This window comes from Pezoporus flaviventris, unplaced genomic scaffold, assembly GCF_033815535.1.
Source record: "Pezoporus flaviventris isolate CSIRO_AGI_PZ_B2104156 unplaced genomic scaffold, CSIRO_AGI_Pfla_v1 ptg000006l, whole genome shotgun sequence".
Taxonomy (NCBI): Eukaryota; Metazoa; Chordata; class Aves; order Psittaciformes; family Psittacidae; genus Pezoporus; species Pezoporus flaviventris.
In genome coordinates, this window is record NW_026892554.1 from 14238544 (window position 1) to 14265743 (window position 27200).

Sequence of the window (27200 nt, forward strand, 5' to 3'; positions counted from 1 at the left end):
TCAACCAAAAAGCGATACAAAACTCCTAAGAAATCAAAAACAGTAGAATCACCACACACTTTGGGCAGCAACTGACTGAAAATTACAAGCTAATACCTCCAAGGTAATTGTACTTCTAGTTTAGAAAGGGGCTGTCATAACTGTGTATCTTTGGCATAAAGTCTTTTGCTTAAACAAGCACGTTAAATTATAGTAGTGTCAATTCACAGAGAATGAGATCTTAGAACAATTCCAGTAAACATTAATTGTTGCACTTTTATCAGAATTCACAATTAAAACTAACATATACTAGTCAGATCATTCAGGTCTTCACAACGTTATTTAAACAAGTCTTAAAATCCACATTTCTTGTGGCTTATGCCTCACTAAGAAAACAAACTGCCTGAAGAGTTAATAAGAGCAAACACACTTCTGCAGTTTAGTTGGACACGAGTTTCATTACCAGAAAAATACATTTAATATAAGCCTTCCAGACCCAAGTACTATAATTTGAACAGCAATGTTGTTGGGAGAGGTATTAGGTTACAGTGTACTGCTCAGGCTGAAGCAGTGGTTGGAAGGAGAGGGAAGAAAAAACGAAAAAGAAAAAAAAAAAAAAGAGAGGAAACTCTGAAAATTCCTGTGGTTCAGGGTGTATGCAGAAACAAATGGTATTTACAGTTTCTCTGCTCAAATATTACTTATTTTTAAACCTACATACAAACTGTCATGTAAAATAAAGCCTATATGAAATAAACCTAAAAGCCTCTACAGTGACACACTCATTTTGAACCATTTTATGTAATTTCAGTAATTACTATTAATTTTCTGAGAAGTTGCGTATTTAAAACTGTGAAACTTCATCTGAAGTTTAAAGAATTCCCATGTCCACATAACTAGACAATAAAATTCCCCCGAGTTCATTTAAACAGGAAATTATTGGTTCTATATATTAAGTATTTCACTGTAAGACCTATTCACCTATGCTACTGTGTGTACCATATTCTAAGAAACAAATCTAAACCCCAAATGTTACTGATAACATGAAAACTTAACTTCCTAATGGTGACAGCTTGACACCATTAGGAAATTCTGAAATCACTGCATCTAAGTCTTGACTATGAATTTTATTATTTTCTAGTTAAATTTCAGCTGTAAAATACTATCAAATTTTTCTATAAACCAGAACACTTACCTTATGGGGCCTCCACAAAGAAGTACTAGACATTTCCCTTTTAGAGGTTCCATATCTTTTCTTAACAACAGTTGGTTTTCCTTCATTCCCAGGTTTGAACTGTATGTGCAACTGAGATGTCCTTCCACTATGACACTTGCTGGATAAACAGCAAGAAACTCTTTGACGTGATCCTTCCAGCGAAACACTTCTTTGCAAAACGTGGTGGGTTTTGCTCATCTGTGCATTTGGTCTTTCTAGTTCATTTATATTAATCTGACATTCTGGATCGATTTTTGAGGGTAAACATGCAGATGTGCTACGTGCCAGTTTTAAGTGAGGGTATTTTGCAGTGGAGTTCAGATTTAACTCTGGACTGCAACAGCCATTAACCATTTCACTGCTTGATGCAAATGCTCTTCGAGAGAGATGAACTGAAACACATGGGAAGCCATCAGGTACTTCTTCACAAGTTGCCTGCTTGGAACTGTTCAAAATTTGACTTTTGTCCTGTAGAGACGGATTCAAGTAAAGCGGTCGAATGTCTCTGACTTCGTCAGAAGAGCAAACTGTTTTAGACAGTCGAAGTCCATTGACTGCTGTCGAAAGGAATCCTTTGGAAATGGTTTGATCTTCTTTTTGTGCCAAGTCACTAGGAGAAATAATTAGTTTATGGGATGTTTGATAGGACCCTCTATGTGGTAGTTGACCTGAGCTTACTGGTGAAGCTGGAGGAGTACTGGAAGGACTCCTAGGAAAAATAACCAGTGATGAACAACGTCGCAATGGAATTTTAGTTTTCTTCCTTACTGACAAAGCATCTTGGTCAAAAGCAGTATTATTTCTACACAGACTTTCTCGAGATGAGCTGCTCCTATAGGGATTACATTTGTTTGCAGTGCTTCTATATGAAGAATCACCATGAATACTACTACAGAAAGTACCATCACCTGTCGAAAGAGTGCCACTACCACTGTCACTGATGACACTGTTACTATATGAACCTCCATCACTTGCGGTACTTGCACATGATCCGTAGTCACTGCCAGCACTGCTGAACGATCCACTGTCACTGGCTGCAATACTGCTAAGGCTGCCATTGCACAGAACAGTATTGCTCAGAAGGCTATCATTAGATCGATGATCAACCACAATTCTAGCGCCACAATTTCCTTCATTAGCAATACCAATGAATGAAGTGTCTTCACCAGTAGGTTCAGCATCACCAGCCCGAAGACATCCACTATACTTTCTAGACTGCAGGGAAATGTGCAGTGAAGTGCTCTTTTTTATTTGCAGTGAAGAAACAGTTGCACTTTCCTCTTGATTAATTACTTGTGGCATTACAGGTGCATAAGCAACCTGTCTAGGAGTCAGGTTCATTTGTGTAACATTAGGTGCAGAGTTCTGCAGCTTTTTGAAGTACATACAATTGTTACTATCCAAAACATCTTCAGAGGTTTCCGATAATGGATCTGTGTTGCTTCTTTGGGTAGCAAAATGCAATCTTAACCGTCGTGCCATTTGTTCTCATTTCCATGCATGTTAGCAAATGAAACCCACAAAGATCCTTCAGCAGAAATGCTACAGGCAGCTGCACTGAACCTAGAGCTAGTACATCACAGCAGTAAAAGTCCATAGAAGTTGCAGTCTTTGACCTAATTTCTACAAAATACTAGTGTTAAAAAAAAAGCCAACTGTACCTCTTGAAATAAGTCAGCGACTCGTTGAACTGCAGTTTCTGGACCGTCTTTGATGGCTTGCAGTCAGAAAAGCATTCATTTACAAAGCACTCATGTTCCAACGACCTCAGCTGCAACAACTCACAAATACTACTGACCTTGTTTCAGTTATACCTTCTGTAATTTGCATAAATGAATACAATAATAAACTTCCAGTACTTCCAAGTTTAAAACAGCAACTCCTGCTGCAGCTGCATGAGCTGAGTCAATGTGTCCGTACTTTCCTCAGCAGCGTATGACTACTAATATTTTTACCCATAGGTTTAGAATTACAGGAAGTTGGTAGGAATGAAGTCCCATATAATTGAGTATCAAGTCTAGGATTCAATTTCCAAATAGTAACCATGCTAGCAAACTGCTGAGGTCTGAATTATGCATAAACCAGGGAAATAAGCCTCCTTCCCCTTAAAAACAAAACAAAGGAAAAAGAAAAAGAAGGCTTTCTGCACTATTTAAATAACACTTTAAAGAAACCTGGTTCTACCTCGCAATCTACATGCTGTGACGCAATCACACTTTCTGAAGATTTGCACGTAGTAAAACCTCTCCTGCCAATTAATCTGTAATTTTCAGTGACGTGCAACTGAATTAGAACCACTAAAAGTTACTCTGATTACTAATTCAGAATTTGTTTTCCACCTACCACTTCAACCTTTTATTTTATACCTTAACCTTTCTACAGTACAGCTATTAAAGGTAGAGAGAAACAAACTATTCTTACAAACTGAACTACCTCTTGTTTGCTGGAAGACCACAATAAACCGACATTCACTAGAGTTCAATATGGCATGTAAATACATAAGCAGCTATGCATATTTTAGCACACAAAGCTAAGTATGTGCAGAGAAAAATATGATTAGCCAGCACAATTACAGAAGCAATTCTGCATCATTAGATACAAACTCATACATTCATGGGTATTTTTTGTTTCGGTTTAATTTTTATTTAAAACAAAAGCGATCAGCATGTCAAGAAGCCAATATCCTGTCAACTCTGGCAAGAGTAATGGCATTGAGAATTCCTGCAAAATGTTTCCCTGGCTCCAGTTGTCTGATAAGGTCCTTTGCTGGCACCTAGTGGGACTTTGGAAAAAAGACAATCTTGAATGCACCTTAAGTGGGATTTTTTTTTGTTGGGTGTTTGTTTGTTGCGTGTTCGGTTTTGGTGGGCTTTTTTTTGACTGGGGGCGAGGGGGGTGACCCCAAACATGTGGCTACAAATGTACTTTTGAATACAGAAGCTACATATGATGCAGTACTAAATGCTACTGCACTGACACGAAATTACTTAGCGCTGCTAAGAAAATGCAAACAGAAGAGAACACTAGGCCATTTATACTTTTATAGGTCATACTACCAGATTTTTTCTGCTCCATATTTATTTAACCTTTACTGTATTTTAAGCTAGAAGGCAGTAAAATTAACATTTATACCTCCTTCCCCAAAAAGGGCCAAGAATCAAATTCACGGTACCCTGTTTGCAAGTAACAAATCTGTTTTCTAATGATACTCCAGGGCTTACTTAACCTCTGTTACCTGAATTCCATTATTAGAATGCAGCAATAAATGAATACTAGCTTATTCATAAAAAGCCAACAAATACAATAGCTCATTTATTTCATTATGCTTTGCCAACTGGACTTCTTCTCATGTTTTATGTTTTAGGGGGGCTGGGATGGGGGGTGAAAGGAAAGGAAAATACCATAAAAGATTCTTTTGGTCTCAGTTTCAAAAAGTTATATTTGAAATTTAAGCAATATATATTTAAAAACCAAACAAACAAAAAACAAACACACAATCAACCACAAAACCCACCCTAAGATATGCAAGTGAAGAGTAAATAGATGTATTTCTTAAAGCTTCTTTTCTGCCCAACAAATCAACCCTTTCTCCCCTAAGAGGTGATCCAAAGTGTTTTTCCAATTTTAATAAAGAAGTCTCTAACAATAAACTGATATAGTTTGGTAACTCAGGCTTAAGATTTAAGGGAAGTACCTCATCTCATCATGTCACTCTTCCTTAGCTGGAACTGGGTAGGTATAGCCAGCCAGCTACAGGGTACTTAGTCAACACAAGATGGCTTTTAAAATACAGAATTCCATCTTGCTGAATTAGAATATAAATAAAATAAAACCAGTATTTTTTTCCTAAGTACCAATAGTTCCATTCAGATCTTAACATCATTGACTTCTTCAGCATCAGCAGCAGATCTGGCACTTCTTTTGAAATACACAAATATGTGACAAGTTATTTTAAGACAGGAAGAGACAGAAAGAAGTCATCCAGTCCCTTCCTGCACTGGTCCATCTCGTAAGTAATCTCACTGTTCTTCCCAACAGATTTTTCTAATGCATTTTTAAAGACAACCATCCCTCAGGATTCCACAAACTGCTCAAGCCCTTTATTTTACTAATGGTTTGCAACAAACCCATAGAACAAACTATTTAGTGTAGTGTTCCCTTTACCAAATCCAAGACAGGCAGTATTTGAAAAGTTTTAAAGCTAATACAGAAAGATTTAAAACTCCAGTTGCTGGTGATACAGCCAGTGCAGCAAGACTTTGCATTTAAACCTAACATCAGACAATATAAGTCTTGAGCCTGGTTTTCAAGAAAGCAACATTTCTTAAACGTAAAAAGCAAAGATTTCAGGCTTGACTTTATTCCCAGCAGTTACAGTGGGGGAGCCTGTCAAAGCTAAACAACAAATCACAGCTAAGGCAACAATTTGACTTATTTAAAACAGCTCAAGACATCTGGGATAGAAACTTAGCGTTTCTGAGAGCAAGCTAAAGAGAAATAGCTAGACAGCCTTTCCATTCACTAAGTGAGGAGGAGGAAAAGATGAAAAATATTGGGGTTATTGTAGAACTATACAGTGACTGATGGGGTCACAATGCCTTGATTTCTAAATATAATCATATACAGGAAACAAAACACCATTTCCAAGTTGATGCCAGTAAAATGTTTTATTGGTTCCTCTCCCCTGAGCAAACAGGCCTAACAACTTATCTACTCTAGATTAGATAAAGAATGCTACAGAATTCTCTTGGTGTAAACCACAACGAAAGCACTGGCCTTCTTCCAAAAAAAATCAGGAACCTGACTTTCTAATCATGCTTCCTGACTTCCAGGCGGTGGCAGTAATGTTCCAATGACTAATGGACAAAGCACTTCAACCTCATGAATACACTGTAGCCCAAGTCATATTGAGGTGAACATCTGAGCATCCTGAAAAATCCTATTTAACTTGCCATGTAGGCCACAAATGCTGACAATTCCCTTTAAATTACTTTTTAAAAAAATAAAAGAAGAGACCATATTTGCAATACCTGGGACAGGTAATACCACCAGTCAAGAAGTAAATGGTTTGGGCACTGTGTAATGCCTATAACCAAGAAACACGCCTCTTCTATATAATTATTCTTGACATTTTGTGTTTATATTTACATACATTTTCATTCACTCTTTGTGACTTTCACAGATACAATGGATTACTGAATATACATAGAAAGCGTGAAGAAAAAAAATAATATTCTTCACAGCCAACACACTATTCAAGCACAAAGAGATCCTTTATAACAGCTATCAGAATGAAACTGTGCTTGGAGAACAAACTAAAGAACATTCAACCCCTCCTATTAATTTCAAACTACTGCAGAAGGTAAAGGTATACATTCAAGTGATAAGAAATGTCTGTGAAGTAGCCCAAGGATGCAACTGTCATGACTGTACTGCTACCAGCCTTACTCATTTACAATAAAACATACAGACAGAAAGATAGGGAAGTAGATATCTTCACAGTAAAATGAGCATGGGCAGAGAAGGAGTTTTGATTTCACCAAGAAAATAAATGCACAAGCTATCCCTGTCTTATGACCTGCCATTCAGACAGTGACACCAATGTACAAGATCACAAACCACCATCCACTTGTCAAGTTCTCCAAAGAAAATGCACACCCGCTTTCTTTCCTGCCACTCCTCACACACTGAAGCTGCTCACACCGTGTCTCAATACACCTACTTTGCGGGAAAGATCAATGTTCAATGCAGAGCTTTCAAAATCACTGAAAAATGTGGCCATATCATTTGAAAAGCACTGTAAAAGAACAATGCTTTTATGACTTAAAGCACATCAGAAGATAGGAATAATAATATAACTTCTTCAGAGCATCACAATGTGTGGTAATGGCAGTGAAGTAGGTTTCATCACAGAAGTTAAGGGGGGGCTGGTGTGGAGTTTTTATCCATGTTGAATCCAGATGAGCTTACTTTCATTCAAGACTTTCATATATTGCAATACCAACAGAATGGAACCTACCAAACGGTTTTCATCAAATACTTCAAAAAGGAGTCTGTGTTTCTGAGGATTAACCTGGGTAAAATAAATACGTTAACAGTTAAAATGTATGCCAAATACCAGCATTTGTCTTCAGCAAAATCTCTATGTTTATGAAGGACAAAAGAAATGCTTAAGAACCAAATTAAACAGAAAATCTACATCTTGTTGCCATTCACTATGCAACACATTTCTAATGGAAACAATAAGCTAAGACAGGTGCTACCCCAAACTGTTTTTAACTCCATGTTTTTAAATATTCATGGAATAAAGATAACATCAAGACTAAAAATCCAACTCTGGTATAAATAAAAACATTGGCAAATGTATTTGTCAGAAAAGCAGTCTCTGAACCTTTCTGCACATTAATTATAGACATATTTCCAATTTTAAGCTGAAGTAGTGATAAAACATTTTTCCTAATGTGCTAATATAATATCCAACATCAGTAATAAGGTTACAGAAAACACTTACTCTAAATAAGAGTTCTTCATTCCACTTTGGGTTTAAGGACTGTATGGCAGGGAGTGGTTAGACAAAAGGAAAAAAAAATAAGAAGACAGTATTGGTTATTCTGGTTTTGGTGTATGCTTTGAATCTTTCAAATCTGTTTTATCCCATGTAACAACCCACTTAAAGTACAAAAGCTTTAAGCTTGATATTGCACATAAAAATTATGAACTCTTAGCAAATGCCAAATCTCTCAACACTGTAATCTAGACAGTCCAGGCACAGGTGGGCCATACACTGTATAACCTGCTCAACTAAACACATCTTTCAACTGTGGCTATTTTTAAAAATACCAGAGATATTTTGAACTCTCATCATAGTTAAATTAACAATTTATGTTAATTTAACTATGAATTAACTATGGGAAAATGCACAAGTGATCTTGCAACATAAATCACAGCCACTACCTGAACAACGATTTGGAAGAGTACTTTACCTCTCATGTATACAACTCTTCATTTTTATTTAATCTAACATAAATTGCCAATACTGACTTTTTCTTGCCTATATTCTCAGGAAAGGAGCAGTAGTATCATGGCTCAGGTGGACTGTGCTATTTAATATTTAAACACTACCAATCAGTTTTATGGTTTGAACCAAGATATAAAAGTTGTACAGCAACAGAGATACTTGTATCATTAAAGATCCCACAAAATCAGAAAAATCTGTTTTTTTTCCATTAATTGCACAGTTTCAAATCCATACTCACCTCATCTTCTTTAGTGTTTCTCTACCTTTCACTATAGTTATTGAAAAGACCAAAATAATGCCATAAACATGGAAACAGAGCAGGTCATGGAACATTCCTTTCCCCATTCCGTTCATTCAAGTGACATTAATTCTCATATTTCCTGTAGTATTAACTTTTCCTCTAGAGCCTGATAAAAAACCACCACACCCACAACGATTAGATGGCTAACCTTTTTAATAGTTTTTGTCTGAACACTGGTAAGGACTCCATTCGCCGGATCATAAGCTGTCACTTTCACATATGGGTCACTGGGAGGGGGAAGGAAAAAGATAAGCATGCTGCTGTATATCCTTTTTTGTCAGCATTATCAGCAGTTGTTTTTTTAAAAGGGTTAAATTAATAGAAGCTGTGAAACTAGGAGTTACAGTTACTTTATGAACACCACACACGTTTGTACTTAGTCATTTTCTAAATAGAGATAAAACTTATCTTGACCATTGCTACTGATTATGACCATAGTTAGTAGCTATGCCATTTTATACTCAGTATGTCACTACAATTTGATTCTCTCCCCCCCCTTTCAGGGCTCCAAATCTCATGAGCACAAGTTTAATAAATCCTCAAGCATTTCAACAAGACATACCTTGAAAAAAATTGAAACCAGTTGTGACTGAAGAAACCTGAAGCACTAAATGTCTTAGATTTAAGAATTTACAACACTGGAAATTGAAGTACTTCTTTGAACATGCAATATTTTTTACTAAACGTTCCCTCAGTTTTGCAGAGTGAAATTCAGTTTAACCTGAATTTTTCTGTGGATGAAGGTGTCCTAATATGGTTGCTTAAAATGGTCTACTGCCTCAGATTTGGGTTTTTCCTTCCTGTGGTACAATAAACACCAGATTATATGAATACCTACTTTTCATGAACAGAGCCAAGACATTCAATTGCTCAAACAGACCAGTAACAAAAGGTGACCAAGACTGTCTGCCACATGGCAAAAGAGCATACAGTTTTCACATATTTAAGTTATGATGAGAAAAGCTGCCCTATTCTGTTTAAAGCACAAAAATTCGTGTGAAAAAAATACTAAACAGAGACTGTCTGGCTTTAGGGAAAATATGGAGTATCACAAGAGATATTTTTCTAATGCTAAGCTCACATAACAATTTTGCTTGAGCTAAAATAACAGCATTCCATACATATGCCAAAGTGGCTGACAGCAGAACTAGTACTAAATCCATCAGTACTTTTCTAGACCCTCTGCACATGGGCCGGAAGAAGTAGCTTTAGTGCAAGCTGAATGCTGCCACTTGCCAATTCTACAAGAGCCTACAAAGCATTTCAATTACCAGTTCAAAAGTCTCATCTTTCCTGTGGTAAATGTTAGTATTTTGATTGTTTCTTCCCTATGTGTACATACCCAGAGCCTGCGGCCACTGGCATGAGTTTACTACATCTATACAATTGGTGGATACTCTTCCTCTGCAGATAATTTGAGTTGAAATAGTCTTGTTGCTACCAGTGTTTAGTACCATGCTCCTTCCAAGCCTTTAAAGCACAGATGACACAGTTTTTATTATAACTGAACTGTTATTTTAGCTCGGTCTACCAAAAGATATATACGCGTGTCTATCCTCCATGGCAGAACTATTTAACTGTGAAGAGAATTAAACCTTCCCACACATTGTTTTACCAGTGTATAAGATCTGTCCAAGTGAGTCATTGGCAAGAAAACAGGTATCTTCACACTGATATAGTCTCTGATGATTTTATAAGGTCACCAGTTAAAATAGTCCTGATGTTTTTGGAAAGAGACACAGCAGGATTTACTAAAATCTAAACAGCTGTGGAAAGAAAATAAAAAAGCATCTGTCTCTTAATAACAACATATATTCTTACCTGGCTCCCAAGATATCTTTCTTGGCCAGGCCAATTCCAGCTATAATCTTCACCCTGACGATTCGTGTGTTCTCCTAAAATGAAAAAGAACATATTAAAGATGCATTTTTCAGACCTATTTTTAATTTTTAAGTGAAAACAATGCTTGGCATCATTTTGAATCTACACTGAAAGCTAAGAAATGCAGTTACTTGTCTTACAGAAACAGCTGTAAGTTTCAGTAGCAAATTTATTCTGCCTTTACCCCTTTTAATGTCTTATCGCCATCATATCCAGATATATGGATATGTGTTGTAACGTGTAATTAAACACAAAACTGTATAAGTCAATATAGTAGGGTTTGAGGGGTTTAAAGTTCCTTTTGTTTCTCAGCATTCTAAAGGAGTGGGATTTTGTTTCGAGTTAGGGTGCTTAGCCCAACACAACTGTTAACCCTCTTTCCCAATTTCCAAATGGTTTCAGCAGCAGCAGTTACCACATTCCCCCAGCGAGCCTTGCAACACACTTGTATCAGACTGGATGCAGTATGGATGTAGTGCATAGCGCACACATAGCTTCTCCTAGGGCAACAGTCAGCCCAAGCTGCTAACACTGCAATTCATACAGTCCAGTGACTTCTACTGCTCCCAGGTAGGCAAGCATCTGGGAGCCATTTCCACACGCAGTTCCATGTTTTTCAGCAGGCAATTCTTAGCCTTAGTAGACAAGGACGTTTTTGAGATCATGGTCTGACCAGTGTAACAATCTTTGGTGTACATGGAACACACCGAATGCGCTGCCACGTCCATCCCACCAGCCATTCAAGTGAGGCACATTAAACACTCAGGCAAATGCGTACGGACCAAGACAACTTTCACCTAATGGTATCTTCGCATTCATCATAGGGTGGGAAATAAATTCTGACCATAAATTTATATCCCTGGGGGAATGAAAAAGGGATCAAATTTATCAAAACATATTAATAAAGCAGTAAAGAACTCTGGGGGAAAAAAAAGCAAGAATAAAGAATTCTTGCTTCCATTTTTATTCTACAGCACAGAGAGGCCACACTTAAAACACTGGGATTTCTGAAATGACCCATCAGCAGGCCGAGATTTTTAAAAACCAGAAACTGTTCCAGGTACACATTATTGAAATTACAGCTTCACAGGAGGGACATAAGCAATTAACTCTCCTCCTGTTAATTAATATAGCCCCATAGAGTTCTGCACAGCTCATCTGATAAGCCGCTGAATTCAAGGGGGGGGGGAATCCCAACAGCTGTGACCAAGTCAGAGGAAGATGAAAAGCAAGCAGTTTTTCTAAAAAGCAAAAAGCTTTGCAGATGGACTGTTTGTAGGCAATGGCTTGTCAGAAACACTTGTGAGGAAAGCTGAACCAATCCAGGTGGTTAAGGAGTTAAACAGATACCAAGAGTAATGGGTGAAGCAGCAGATGTCGTCCCTGCGGCATTCCCAAATTCCACATATGATTCAAAGTGCTTTCAAAAGGAGACTTGTAGGCAGAAAGTTTGTTTTCTCGTTGGTCTCCCATATAATCACAGGGCTGGACTCGCTAACCAATACCAACTGGAGGGGTTTGCAAAGCTAACAGAGAGAACTGCATGCTGATCCTGAGGCAGACTACCGGCTAACAAGGTAAAGCTGAAAACAAACCACTACATAAAATGTGTTTTAACAAAGCTTATCCCACTCTCTATAGTCTGAGGTGACTGCCAGGGGACTAAGATGAACACCTACAATACCCACCTACTGAGCAGTCAATTGGCCAAGACCATTCCTGACTAATCAAGTCTATCTTCCACCTTTGCCTCCCAGGAAATTGTCTCCTTATAGGAAATGTAACAGTTCAGAAAAGAAAACCTAATAACCAACTGCACTGAGCACTACTAGTGGCAGTCCCAAGCTTTCAGAATTCTGAGCCATGACCAGGCTTTTAAGGTAACACATGATGTTACCAATATATTTTATGACAGCAATAGAACTGACTAGATTTAAGAAAAATCAAGTATAAAACTGTGTTGGCATCAAATAAAGAAGAGCTGATTGTTAATATTTTTGTATTATTCCAAAAATCCTAACATACCCACCCTTGCCTTGCATTCCAAAACAGCACCCAATTCAGCCCCGATCAATTACCCGGCTTCAGTGACACTCAACATCAGTTAGCTCTGGAGACTGCTCACGTTGAGGAGTAAGTATCATGTGTGCACTTCTGCTCTCACTGAGAACTTGCACACTTCACTCCGCACCACTACCCTCTCCCAGCAAGAGGCTCCTCAGTCACAGCCCATGGGACCCAAGTGACAGAACCCAGTTCGAGAAACAATCTCATTACCTCCTCCTCTGAAAAAGAGCAAAGGCCGATACTAGCTTAGGATAAACCTCCCTAAAAGACAAATACGTTTTCTTTCATCTGCATTTAGTTGCTTAGACTACCAGCTTTGTTCAGCTATTCAAGCATGAGAAAAGTAAAGACAGTTAGATGCTTTTGGGCACGGGCAGTCAGGCTTAACAGGGCATCAACCTAGTCCACACAGGGAGATCCCAGAAATAGGATCTATGCTCCTCAGATTGTAAAGTAGGCTTAATCACACAGTTTGTTTACTTATATCAGAATAGAGATTTGAATTTATTTGAATGCTATTTTACATAAAGACAACTTGGCTTTGTGTATGACCTCAGGAAATTGGAAGCCGCAAACCTGAGGCTGGGATGATGAAGGTTGATTTAAACATGCATTGCTGCCAGAGTTTTATGTATCTGGGATCAGTGCCAAACTAGGGCAGCTACAGAATTTTATGTAGCCCAGCACAACAACTAAACAAGCTGACATCTGCTTATGAACTGCCATGCAGAAATACCCTCACAGATTAACAAAACCAGTTTAAAATTCTTTCTTTTCCAACCTACAAAGACTAGAAACTTCAGGGGAAAAAAACCCACACTAATGTGCAAAGGCAATACTTAATTACAAGAGATTAGGGTCCCTATTCTCTTGTCACACCAACGTGCAAGGCAAACCGGGAGAAATTCAGACAGCTCAACCCAAACGCAGTCAGAAAAGCCTAACACTGGAAGGTCCCGTTATGCTGCAACCCCAAACATCCTGAAGAGGCAGAGGCCTGCTGACAGGATACCCATCTGCACCATGACCATATGACCTCTCCTCCCCGCTCACTGATGACAGGCAGAATTGCTAAGGAACGGCTGCCTCAGCTCACAAAAGCTGTCCCAAACACACTGATGGCAAAGCAGTGAACACCCGAATATGTTCCAAATGAACATCCAAACATCCATGTTCCAGGACTGTTAGAAGCTGATCTCATGCAGCCAAAAATTAGGTGGCATAAGCTCTGTACAGGGGCAAAGAATCAGGTATTTGATTCTGACATCCACAAGGAATAGGTTCAATACCAAAACTTCATGGTTTCGAAGGCAGTTTTGAACCTTTTCTTTCATTCACCTTGCGCAGGAGACCTTATTGCCCTCTTCCTAGCCACACATACAAGAAATGGTGGATTAGTAACTGCTTCTGTAGATCTACAGACAGCTGCAACTGGATAGTGTTTTGTAGTCCAAGAAACACAAAGGCTGCAGCCTGTGCCTCTTCTATACTGACTGCAGACGTTCTCAAGCTCACCTTGCTATTCTTTTCCACCAGTGCAGTGCTTCCAGTGGCTCTGGTGGCATTGGAAGGGATAGGCACCTAGTGAGTAAGCAGGAACATGCCAGCGGCATCTAGCAGCACTGCAGCTTGCCTAGGAAACTGCTCGCTCAGCCCAGTTTCTCTCCCCAAGGGCCATAAATGCCTACCCATGCTTTTGCAGTCCTGACATCAACTGAAAGGGGTCAGACCGAATTTGTGCAGCTGAGGGGACTAAATACCACTGCTGCTTTGAATCTTAGAGGTTTAATGCCCTAGTACCCAGCTGCTCTGTAACACAGACATGCACTTTGAGAAACATGCACACACAACAGCCCACCAAAGGCAGCAGCTCTGGGCAGAGTCATACAGGGGTTGTCTGTATAGATGGAGCACAGATGTTCAGCTTCTTTTGACATTTGACTGCCAGCCACTCTGGAGGCTGGAGGGGGAAAGAAAGGCAATAATGGCCCCAACACAGCATCATATACAAAATACAAGCAGATCATTTCACCGTTAAAACTATCAGTTGTAAAGCATTCCCTTGAACAACACGAGTACTCCAGTATGAACCAGGTAAAAACAGTGTGGGAGAATAACTATTTGTTAAACTACTGAACCTGCCAGGGAGTGGCTGCATAAAACTGAAATCCAAATGACACCGAGTGCTTATCTCTGTTAGTTTGCTCCCAACAAATTAAAAGATAATTTAGTTTTAGAGGTTATACGATATATTTAAAGCTGTGGTGTAGGGTAAAGGGGGGGTAAGGCTACCAGATATTACAGAGACTGAGCTGCCCAGAAATTCTTAGTCTGATTAAGTCAGACAAAACACCCTTTACAAAGCTGAATCAGCAAGTTAGTTATCTTATTATGGACTTTCAGATTTTATCATTATTCTATTGTTAGTCATATTAGTGCATGCTAAAGTACACATTCAAGATTAACTGGTCAAAATATCTGGGTCTGCTAACCCTTGCCATTTTCACAACCTCTTAACAATGAATCTGTTTACTAACAGGTCTAACAAGATGATGAAATCAGTTTCTGAGCTGATATGTAGACAAGCAATAACTTAAAGCCAATGCCTGCCAGCCTGTGATACTTTGTATGCCTATTGGTTTTAAAATGTGTTCTCTACACAGCAAAGCAAAAGTCAGACTAATAAGGTGGCACTTCCAGAAGTAAACAGCGTTCATCTGCACAAAAAGCCACTACGAATCTACATATTAAGGCGAGATTCAGAACTATTCATTCTGGGCAAGGAACCAGCATTTGGAAACAAATGTCAAGCTCTTAAGGAGTTTTAAAGGTGCTCACAACATGATCAAAATCAAATAATCTTGCCTAGGTTACAGCTGTTTGTAGTCAATGACTATAAAGGACGAGCATGACCAAAGCCCATTCTCACCAACAACCTTCTAAAGTTCACACAGCAGGAAAATAATGCTAATGACAACCGGGAAAGTGACTCCTGCTTTAGTAGTGGAAGTTTAACATGGAACAGAAGACAGAAGAAAAAGAATACACAGAAAGAAAGCCTGAGAAAGGAAGCATAAATTAAGACACTGTGACATGGTGATGACTACAGTACAGAACACTGAATAAAGCAGAGGATGACCAGTAAGTGTGATCCAAGTCCCTGAAGGTAGGCTCCAGTCTGCAAGTGTGTGCACATGCATGTGTACAGATACACGTATGTGCCTATAGAGTGTGCTGACGGTTTCACAGACTGTAAATGATGAAATACTCCCAACACAAACCAAATGTGAGAAGATTCACAAGATCACAACAAAGAGATCTAGCTGGTCACTTTGCAAGTGTTAGCTGCTGCCTGTAGCTGGAGACAGGGAGTGGGAGAAAAAAGCTCAACATTTTTCCTTTTGTACACTGAAACACTATAATGTTATGCCAGCAACATAGGTCTGCAACGTTCAATAATTCAACTATTACACTAACTGTTCTCCTTCACTTAGAGCTGTAAGACAAAATGCGTAACAACATGCTATTATCTAACTCAGTGGCTATAAAAGCTCTGATGGTAATGTAAACACTTCAAGTCCAAACAATTTTACAGGAGTCTTGAACCTGAGAAACAGATTGCAACTTGCTGAACAATGATTCCTGACACATCCCAAACCTCCAGTAATGCTCATCTGAGTCTGACTCCAATCAGTCAACTACCATATAGAAATACCAGACTGATGTGTGTAAGACACACACAAAATTCAGACAAAATACAATAATTGTCTAGCAATAGAAAAGTTTTTAAAAGGGGCTCTTCAGAGTACAAAAAAATATTTTTATTCGCTTTCCTATTTTAATCTTCAGTTCAAGTTTTGGTTTTGCTTTTACAATATACTTCTACAGAGATGATTCACACAGGATGCAAGGAAAAACCAAACCCGGGATGGTTAGTCTGATCTAAAACATAAAATGGTAGTATCTGCTGGACTACTAGAGAGCTTTTTTTGAGGAAGCCAATACAAAAATGTCTGAAGTAGTCTAACACAGAACATGCTTTGTAGTAAAGAACTGCTCCAGGCAATAACATCCTGTTATTCTTTTGTTCCAGTTAGATAGGTCAAGAATCAACTACCACTAAGTCAAGCCACGAAAAGAGCATCAGAAGATATTACAACAATAAAACTGTACAGGAGCATCACCTTTGAAGATTCTGGTAATATCTGGAATTATGTATTAAAGATTTCTTAAGCTTCATATCATGCCTGCACATAGCATACAGAGATAACAGCAAATTAAGATTTGGGCATGTGCAGATAAGGCAAGCTGAAATAAACGTACCAAGAGCTTGGAAGTTCAAAACTGAAACCAGAAAATAGCCTAGCCTAAAAAGGAAGGGCTGTTCAATGGGCTGGATGTGTTCTACATCCCATGTAGAGCGATCCCTCCCATCCCACGTACTGAGGTTGAGAAAGTCAGGGAGGAGAAAAAATAAGAGTTTATCAACTTTTATAGAGTGTTCAGTGCACATCTACGCAAACTGCTGACCTTACTAAGGAACAGCTATAAACAGCAAGAAAGGTCAGGACACTTTGCATGGGTGGAAGTGCACTAAAGCCAAGACCTTGTTAAAGAATACGTACTTGCATAAGAGATATGCACCATGAATATATAGTTTCTTTTATAACACGCTTCTTGCATCTGTGAGATGCCTTACTCAAGGTACCCAGCTTTTTACCCTACTACTAGTTTGTATTTCAAGCATAAATCATTGATTAAAGACAGACAGCATAACATAAAAGGCTCGGAAGCCTTGGAGCAGCTCAGAAACAAGGCTGAAAGATTACTTACACCTAAAGTGTGTACACATTCCAGTTGAGTACATAGCTTCTTGCATCTGACAATTTTAGTAGATGACACCATTGTGTTGCTCTAAGTTAAACCTTCATCTTAGCAAGTTTCCCAACCAAGAGCACTTATTTCAAATTTCATTAAAAGTTTATTTCCTTTTAATTTGTTTTTGAGAGGTTTGAAGGATTTTTTGTTGGTTTGGGGGATTATTTTTTTTCCTTTGGGGGGGGGGGGGAGGGGGGTGTTTGTTGGTTTTTGTGGGTTTTGGTTTGTTTGGTTTTTTTTTTTACCTGGAGCTCATTAGTGACCATAAAAGTTATGTGTGAGTGTTTCACAACAAAAACATACTCCTTAGGGGCATTTAAGGGAGAGATAAGCAGTCTTTCCTCAAAGAAAACTTTCAGAGCCTGAATAATTAAGGATTTGGCTCTTCCATTATCTACACTTGGGTTCGCACTGAAGGTTTTTCCTTGAGCAGTCTAGAAGATACTGACATTCTTCAAACATTAAAAAGCACACTCACGAACAGACCTTCCTCATATATTATAAAGAAAGAGGTACTAAGAATTTTAAATAAAATTCTTCAGATCTTAAACAAAAGAACTCCAGCACATAATTATAAGATCAGGCTAGCTAAGAGCACTTACATATTCTGCATTCAGCTTAAGCAATTCTATCAGGAGATAGGTACAAAGTTGACAGCATAAAAAATAGACCAAATGAAGTTACTGTTAAAACTTATCATCCCATTTGAAAGAAAGCATTTCCCACAGAATGGTGAGCTTTAGTTGAAGGAAAGTAGTTCATGCAATATTCAGACCTTGCAAGTTAGACAGACATGTATGTTAAGTGACCTCTAATGATGAGTTTTGTTAGCATCACCAGTTAGCATAACTGGTGATGCTAACATTCCACCAGGAGATGGAAATAAGAAAGGAGACTGCTGTATTGACCATTCCTTCACAACCCAAAGAGCACTCTTTTCCCCCCTCTATGGTGCCTATCAGAGCCAGACCATTCTTCTTTGAAGAAATTCTCTCAAAGCAAGCAAAGCAAGTTTTAGATTCAGGAAGATTCCTATTATAGAACTACATTAATCAATCTTTAATTATGCCTACAAGACATTAACTTCCACCTGCTGGTTACAATCCAGTCTTACTAACTAAAAGAACTTTAATTGTACCACAGGAGAACTTTGTGTTCATAAACAAGGAAGTCTCATCTTTCAAGAAATGCTGGCTGTTACTACAGGTTGTATTTAACACCTCTTTTCGTTTGCAAATTAAGGAAAATATTCGAGACAAGAGTCCAAGAAATGGAGTTACCTGTCTGCCAACAGACTTTTCCTACGTAAATAAATAATAACCAATCGAACAAAAAAACCAAAACCAAACCCTACACCAACCAAGAAAAGGTTAACGTTTTCATAAGAAGCAATCCAGAGGAAGATGAGCCATGCCAGTCTCCCAGGTAGGGAGGGAGTCATCAGAATAATCTCCAAAATACAACAATATGAGAAGGACTGTGGGGTAAGGTGTGCAGCAGCAGAGAAGACAAACCATGTATCCAAGACTTTCAGTTTACCAGCAGCAAGTGAAATAACCATAAACAACCTTCTCCAGAAGTGTATCCTAAAAGGACATAAGAATACATCCAAAGCTTTCCAGAATGGAATACCACATGCTTATGAGAAAACCTGTGACCTGCAGAAAACGAACACTTGGTCTACATAGGACAGCTCTTAAGTGACTGAGAAACCTGAAATGGCAATGAGTAAGAGTCAAAAGTGTATTTTTGCCTGTAAGAAGTTCCCATTACTAGTTTGAAACAGATCAAACATCATAGACATGACAGATAAAAAAGCCAGTGACCTTATAATGCTATTTAGGCAATATATATGCAAAAAAAGAAAGTCCCAAAGTCAGGCTGGGACTGTAAGAACACTGACACAAATACTTACATTAAATTGGCTATGAAGTAGACGAGTATCAACAAGCAGCATCATTTTAATAAAAGCCATTCCAAAGCCCAACAGCCAAAAAAACTGTAGTAATGGACAACCCACCTCAACAAGCATGTTTAGGAGCACCAGCATAGTTACCACTGCTATGACAAAGAAAAACAGCAGCAATTGTGTTAGTCCGCTCCTGCGGATCTGAACCAACACTTGCAACTACTTTCAAAGGTAAATGTATCCGAGTATGCAACAATAGACCCTGCTCTGGATACAGAATTATTAGTTTTCCCCATTGACTCTTCTAGTGCTTATTATTTCAATATCCAAGTAAGTCATAAGAAGTCCTATGGATGACAGCATGATACTCTATCCATTTTACAGAAGAAAACATGAACCAGATAAATTAAGGACAAATACACATTCTAACACTGCAGTCAACTGCCTCAACAATTAGACCAACTTTTCACCTTCTTTTGTTATTTACAATTACTATGTTAACCATATAATTATATGCAATAGCTACAACAAATCAAGACGTTTTGCAGATAACACCATTTCCTTTTTACCAGACAATTTTAATCCATACCCCAAGCAAATCCATCTTGCAGAATGGATTGCAGAGCAGCCCCGGGGAAGCAGCACTGTGAAGACAAACTCTGAAAAGCTTGCAAAACGGATGGGGGAGGTTTTTATAGAGAACTCCTTGATGCTACTTTCAATATGATTTGGGTTTCTGACTCTGTGGTTTTGTGGTGAATTGTGTATGCAACCTTCCAGATTTAAACTCTGAGAAAACAAAAAAATACAATCTAGAGAGGCACAACCCTAGTTGCCATTATAGCACTCTCGGCAAAGCAGCTTGCAGCAGTTTTCCTGTAACCCTAAATTCATTTGTTTTGTCACTTGTGCATGCAGAATAACATGTGAAAACAATGAAGAAAACAGCGTCCTTTATATGTGAACCAATAAGCACCAAGTATCAGAGGCTGATCATAAAGAAGCCGTACTATTCACATCTGTAACTTGAAAAAGTTTGGCTAAGCTTTTGAATTATGGAAGAAGTTGGATCTGATGATTTGTTACATATTCAAACTTTCTCTCTCTTCCCCCAGCTGTTCCAGAGGAATGTGTTCATGTTGAAAAGGATGGAGGGAAGATCAGAATTATCCAATTCTGACCAGATTTCAAAATACTGAAACAACTAAACTGACCAAAATTTAATAACATTAAAAGAAAGCCTGAGGCACAGAATATTTTAGTCCAACTAGATAGCCTCAAAAAGTTACTAGCAACTGAAAATAGGATCTTGCAATGAGAAGTGCTATGCAACCCTTGCAGCATGCTGGCTTCATTTTCTATTAGAACTCCTATGCAATTCAAATATTAAGATGAAAAAAAAACCACAAAAACCAAAACCCACAACTTGAGAGCCTTATAGTTAGTTCTCCAGAAGTAAAGCAGAACTTGAGAAAGAGACATGTTAACACAGACTAGGAATAATATTTCAAAGTTTTTAATCAAGTTCATTCCTGCTAAGGAAAACAAGTGTGCATTGACACAGAGATCATCACTGCCTGGACACACAGAGCTGACCAAAGACCACCTTGGTGAAATATCCTGTTGACAAAAAGACATTACTGACATTTCACACAGGTCACCAAACAGCTTTTGGATGGGCAGAGCTTTTAGTCTTCCTGTACCAGCAATTAAAAAAACAACGTGACCTTTCTTCTTGATGAAGTGAACTATTCCATCAATATTCTGCCCTATGCACAAGCCACAGTGACCATGCCAAAGCTCACCCCACCCGTCTACCATTAAGCACAGTAACTGGTACGTCAGTGCCAGCCACCTTCCAAAGATCCACGTGCTCAGGAGCCAGGACCTCAAGACAGAAGCGGCTGCAGAAACCACCTCCAGTTACCCACGAGTTCACTGCAAAGCCCGCTGAACCGCACACCAGATCTCACACTCCCGCTCACGGCAACGCACAGCAAAGCGCCATCGCTCAGGCCCCAAACCATCTTTTGTACAGTTTCAACCCGCGCCCCGCTTCAGTGGCTCAAATACAGCCCGAAACAAAGACTTTATTCTTCAGCACCGGGGCAGGGAGCGGGGCAAGGAGCGGGGCAGACGCGGCCCCGCTGCACCCGTCCAGCACCGTCACGGGGAAGTTGCCCAACGCTCGCGAACTTCTCCGCCCATAGCGGGAGGCTCGCACAGCTCAAACAGCAGCCCGCAGACAGGAATGCCGCTGCTAGGGACACGGCAGCCGCCTGACCGCCCGGCAGCCGGAGGGGGCCGAGAGGAACGGGCACGGAGCGCCGGCTCCGCGCTGCCCCGCTCCCGGGCGCGCCCACCGAGGCCCCCCGCTACACCTCACACCTCACGCCTCACTTGAGGCCGAACCTCAGCCCCGCTCCCCCATCCCGCCGCCACGCCAGACAGCGGCGGGCCCGCAGGAAACCCCCGCCCTGAGGGGAGACCCGCCCCGGCCCTGCAGGGCAGGCGCCGCCCGCGCTCGGCGGAGGGGCAGCGCGGCGGTCCGGCGGCCGCAGGCCTCACCTCCTCTCCGGGCAGCCCGAGCACCTCAACCGGAGAAGCCGCCATGGCCGAGCTGCGCGCTCACCCCGCCGCCGTGTTTACCCGCCGCCGCCGCGCGCCCCGCCGCCGCCCCGCCCACGGCCCCGCCCACAGCCCGCCGCGCGCGCCCGCGGCGGCCGCCCCTTGGCACAGCGAGCGCGGGTGCGCGCCCCCCCCCCCCCCCCCCGCCTCGTCTGAATGGCTCAGAAGCCCGCGCCACCGCCCACCCGGGAGCCGGCCGCGTCCTCTGATTGGCTCCCGATCCGCGCCCCGCCCGGAGACACGCGCGGCGCGGGCAACCGCCCTCAGCTCTGCCGCTGCTGAGGGAGCCCGGCCCTGGGGCTCGGGTGCGCGGCGGAGCGCCTCAGGTGGGCAGTGGCGTGGGGGAGCTCGGTTTAAAGAACGTCTTCCGTGAGGTTTGATCTGTCGGGGTTTTCCCGCATCTCTGCGGGCCGGGCGCAGGCTGCCAGGGAACCCTCTGGAATTGCGAGCGTTCGGGGAAACTGAGGGGAGAAGGTAACCGTTGTCAGCGCGCGGGAAGGACCTTGCCGGCCAGGACAAGGTAGTGCTGCCTGGCAGGGTACGGGAGGAGGAAGGAAATCCTTGCTGTGCAAGGAGCTGACCTGACATAACACCCCAGCAGGGAGAACGCCGGAGGACAGGAAAAGATAAACGCTAAGAGCCTTGTCTGAAACCGAAGCAACAGCTTTGTAAAGACTGCCTGTTTTCCCTAAAGAAAAATCTGCTCTCCTCTCGCAGCTCGAGCTTCCAAGCGGTGCAGCAACTGGCCCTCATTCCATGGCGGTGGTGTAGATGACGTGAATTCACACCACCTTCGCCAGCTGCCCGGGAATCGCTCAGGAGTCCCTCCCAGAGGACAACAGGAAGAGCTGTGCTAAAAAATTATCAGTAAAGCACTGGTTTAGGCCGAGCTTTGTAGACATAAGCCTTAGTACAAGCCAGAGCCAAACTCCTTCAGGCACTGCACAGTCTGCAAGGACAGAAAGTACCTTCATCTTAAGACGAGCATGTGGCAAATCGTGTGTGCCACTAGCAACCAACAAACGTAGCAGCGCCCGTGCTGTCAGGGAACTCTTGTCTTTTGTCATCCTTCAGCTCATCGCACCTAGCCCCCCACGACCTGGGTGGCCTACTGCTCTCCTCATCCAGTGAGAAACTCTGCCCTTTCCAAAGCAAACACAGACCCAGACTCAGCTCTTTGGACTGTGCCCCAAGCAGGTCACAAAACACCAGGTAACTAACACCTCCACAGTGGGGCTCAGGCAGGCCTGTGCCCGTTACCACACACACGTGGGCTCTACTCCCAGGGCTAACAGGATGTTCTGGGGAAAGGCAATCTCAACAGCAACATCAGTCTGTGCATGTTGCAAAATCACTGTAGGGTATTATTACCTATGAAAGACCGAGTGTCTGAGAAACAGACAAAGCGGCATCCAGGCAAATGTCTTCGTAGTCATGACTGTTGGTGAATATGAGATTGTAGAAACATGGGGAAATGATGTCTTTTATCAGACGAACTGATAAAAAACATCCACATAAGCTTTGGGGTAATTCAAAAGAAACAACCCCGTCCTCTTTCTGGATCAAGCCTCTCGATACCCAGTATTTCTCTCGAGCTCTCTTCCTTCAGCCTTGCCTAACAACACTCTCAGCACAACTTTAGAGGCTTATCCCAGTGTAAGTGGGAAGGCTCCTGGGTGACAGCCAAGCCAAGAAGACCTAAGTTACAGCAGGCATGATTTGCAGGTCCAGTTACTTTGTGAAGCACTTATTTCTGGGATTGAGACTAATGTTGATTAGTAAATTGTTCTTCCAGCTTGCTAGAAAAAGCATGTGGGTTTCTGGCCATTAAGCATGAATGCCTGGGTTTGCAGTGCTGCCTCTTACACTCTGCTAGCGTGTACAAAGCAAGCATGTCTGACAAAACATCAGAACCCAAAAAGCTTAGGGTTTTTTGCTGGGAGGGGAATTGTTTTTTGTTTTGGGGGGTTATTTGTTTATTATGGTTGTTGTGGTTTTGTTTGGGTTTCTTTTAAGTTGTTTTGGTTAGTCTAATGAAAAATACTGGTTTATTTCTCCCTACAAGTCTCCCACTCCAACATTACTGTCACTTGCCTGAACTCTGCTCGCCTGTTTTTCTGCATTTTCAGCGTCAGCTTTTCAGTACACTAGAAGGCTGTGAGAAGAAGCACTCTCAAGCATCTTGAAGTCCTGTTTAACAAAGGTCTTGTTTGTGAATATTTTGTTAGCGCATTACTTAATGGGCTGTTTTGTAAGACATCAAACCTCAAAGATTACATTCTGAGGCACATGCCATTTCAGTAACTTTGAAATAATGCCCTTTTGAAATTTAAAATTTGAAGGGGCATGAGCACACTCAATTTCTTCTATCAATCACATTTTTTAAGTAGCAGAGTGTAACACAGCACTGATTCATTTTTTGTGTGGGAAGACCACTGATTGGCCAAGAGTTACAACACAGTCAAATCCCAGATCCATAAGTAGATGACCTGTTATCAACAAGGCTTGTGTTTCTGGGTTTGTTACCCAGAGGCATCTGTATGCTAAGATAAGGTCTACGTGCATTTTCAGTGGGATCAAGTTATCTTCAATATTCCAGGAAGATACCTAGCAGTTCACTCAAAACAGAAGGATTTTAAATTATTCTTTTACTTAAAAACAGGGGAAAATAAACCACAGTTTATTGTTAACAACCATTCAGTTATTATGTAAGATGTATATCTCCAGCATTTAATATTTCATGGTCTTACGCAATTACAAACTAATAGTGGAAGAGAGCTCTTCTGAGAGCTCTTCCTCTTTCTGCAAATAATTGATTCTCAGTTGCAAAGAATAACCTGCATTTGGATCATCTGAGTGCATTGGAACACTTTAACTGTATATTAAGACCATTAAAAACATATTAATGTTTTATCTCATTACTCCATCCCAGTAGTGAGTTCTCATCTGGTAATGAAGAAGCTTGACTTCTCCTGTCATCTAAATTAACCCTCAGTCCCATGAAAGATCAAAAAATTACAAACCTTAAAAATATTTTCCATCTCTTAGCTCATGGTGTGTAGCCTGATTGACTCCATTTGTGGTTGGAATTTTATATATATTTACAATACTTGGTTTGCATCTTTCTTTAGCACAAAAGCTTTTATAAGCTGAAGAGAATCCATATATTATAATATTGAACGGCTTTGAAAAAATAGAGCAGAGTTCTTAAAGGAGGAAGTCATGTAGGGAAAGGAGACTTGTTTCAGAAATCCAAAGGGTTATCATAATAAAATAATCTTTATTTTAAGAATGCATGTTAACTATAATAATGGCTAAATTACAAAAGCTAGGACGTCAAGTGACATCAAAGTATGATTTATCTTTTAAATACAGGATAAACTTTGGCTACAGAGGATTTTAAATCAAATTGGATACATTTAAACCAAAGGAATCCGAAATTAAACAAAAAAAATCTGGATGCAAATGACACAAACAGATTTCTGCCCTATTGTCTTTCGTTCTACAGAGTCATGTAGAAAATGTTATGATGAACCACTCACAACATCACAGTGGTAAATCATAGGTAAATGGTAAGCTACATGCAAGAGGGAATTAATAGAAAAGAATTATATTGCTAGTGAGTCATTGGTATGACTAAGAGAAGTAAATACCTATCGATAGTCTACTAATCTCAATTTCTCTACCACGGCAATGACTCACTGATGAGACTCATGCCAGAGATATAGTTAAGAGCCCAAGATTTGGCTCTACAGTTACGTGCAAATACGTGCTAGATCCTGGCTCTTAGTACTGGATTTCAAACACCAACATAATAAGATGCAAAACTGATAGAAAGATAAAATTCAAATTTCATAAGCAAGAGCTTTATTCTGGTAAAACTAAAGACTAAAGCCCAGACTGACTGTTGGCTCTGCATTGCACTGCAACTAAACTGCAGTCAGCTCATGCTCAGGTTTTTGCCAGCCCGTTACTGCACCTTTTCATTCTCAGTTCTCCATAGTCACTGGTTCTGTTTTCCTCAACTTTTCTCCGTTCCCTTAAAAGCAGCATATCTTCTGTCTGGACACGTGTTGCTTTCTGTGGTACCTGGTGCCAAGGTACTGCCATCAGCTGTCTGAAATCCTGCAGCCTTCCGTGTCCCTGCGTTGACTGTCAAGGCGTGACCATTGCCTAGGGACAGACCTGAGGTGAAACAGAAATTCTCCCCTTGAGTAGATCTTTTCCAGGGCAGCCACCAGACAAAATGTAACACTGCTCTCGAAGTGTGGGTCTGTGCTCCCAAGGCACTAACATCAGCTCCCTCCACTCCCCCCACAGAGATTCCTGTCCCCCAGGCAAGCTGCTGAAACCTCCAGCTCTCACAGGGGGAGGCTGTGAGAAGGGGAAGATGTAATAAATGTTTTTCCTAATTTCTGTGACTAGGATAACAGTTTACAAGCAATTGTTTTTGAAATCTCTCTGCCCTGATGAGCAAACCTGAATTGTAAGAAGAGCAACTGTGGTGGAGGTGGAAAGTCACACTCATTTTGTGCATATGCATTTGAATGAAGTGGTAAACACTTGTCTGAATCACCACCACTCAGATGTCATCTTTCTCTCCCTATTTTCAGCATGAAGGGGAGGAGAGCTGCCAGAACAGGAACCCGAAGGTGCTGAGCTCCAGTCAACTGCTGTCATGCTGTTCCCAGCTTAATTCACCACCAGTGATCCCATGGTTAATAGAGTCATTGTGGATACTTCTGCTAACAACTCAAACCCATCACAATGTTACAGAAGCAAGATCCTCCCAGGGATGATGTATTTGGGCTTTTCTCCTCTAAATACCTTGAGATTATCATTCTCCATCGCTAAACCCAGAGGAAGCTACTGTTCTGATTCGGGACATGACTGAACAGGACTCAATGCACTTCCATCTTTGTGCTTATTCTCACACAAGATGCTCCTGCTCATACTGTTTCTCCCTTATTGTATTAGGAAAACGGAATAGTAAATAATCGCTGTTATAAGTTTGTTTTAATTACTTCTGAGAGCTTTTTAGTGTTCAAAGTACAGACTTTTAATGTGTTGTCCTTGGACCACTGATTGGCTTCCAATGAACTTTAAAGTGTTGTCGCTGGGAATTACTTACTAATAAGGCAAAGTCGACACGATAGCACACCATCCAAGAAGTGTACACACATCTTCAGGTCTGGCTGGCATATAAACTAATCCCATAAGAAAGTACTTCTAAAACCAGGATGATTGGACTGATAAAGATGTAGGGCTTTGTGCATGCTGTAAAAGCATACCTATTAGTGAGAGGACTGTTACCTCTGCCAAA

The 27200-nt window shown here is 40.7% G+C and overlaps 1 protein-coding gene and 1 long non-coding RNA gene across 13 annotated transcripts in view; one reads left to right on the forward strand and one right to left on the reverse strand.

Moving 5' to 3' along the window:
- The window catches only part of NEDD4 (NEDD4 E3 ubiquitin protein ligase), a 58068-nt gene extending 36126 nt beyond the window's left edge, over nt 1–21942 (reverse strand). For 2 of the 12 annotated variants that reach the window (XM_061447027.1, XM_061447025.1), the window contains exons 1-5: nt 21818–21942; nt 10336–10409; nt 8663–8741; nt 7707–7745; nt 7215–7268 (exon numbers count right to left, since the gene is read on the reverse strand). In XM_061447027.1, coding sequence (XP_061303011.1) covers nt 7215–7268; nt 7707–7745; nt 8663–8741; nt 10336–10409; nt 21818–21862 — 291 coding nt within the window. In that variant the 5' untranslated portion in view covers nt 21863–21942. Of the gene's footprint in view, nt 1–1174; nt 3990–7214; nt 7269–7706; nt 7746–8662; nt 8742–9235; nt 9315–10335; nt 10410–21817 lie in introns of those variants that run through there. The other 10 variants (XM_061447028.1, XM_061447026.1, XR_009742225.1 and 7 more) reach the window with 7 other exon arrangements.
- Nucleotides 21943–23088: 1146 nt separating this feature from the next.
- LOC133266014 (uncharacterized) lies at nt 23089–26897 on the forward strand. Its single transcript, XR_009742227.1, has 2 exons — nt 23089–24080; nt 26491–26897. It is a non-coding gene; the product is annotated as an uncharacterized LOC133266014 (long non-coding RNA).
- Nucleotides 26898–27200: the final 303 nt, after the last annotated feature.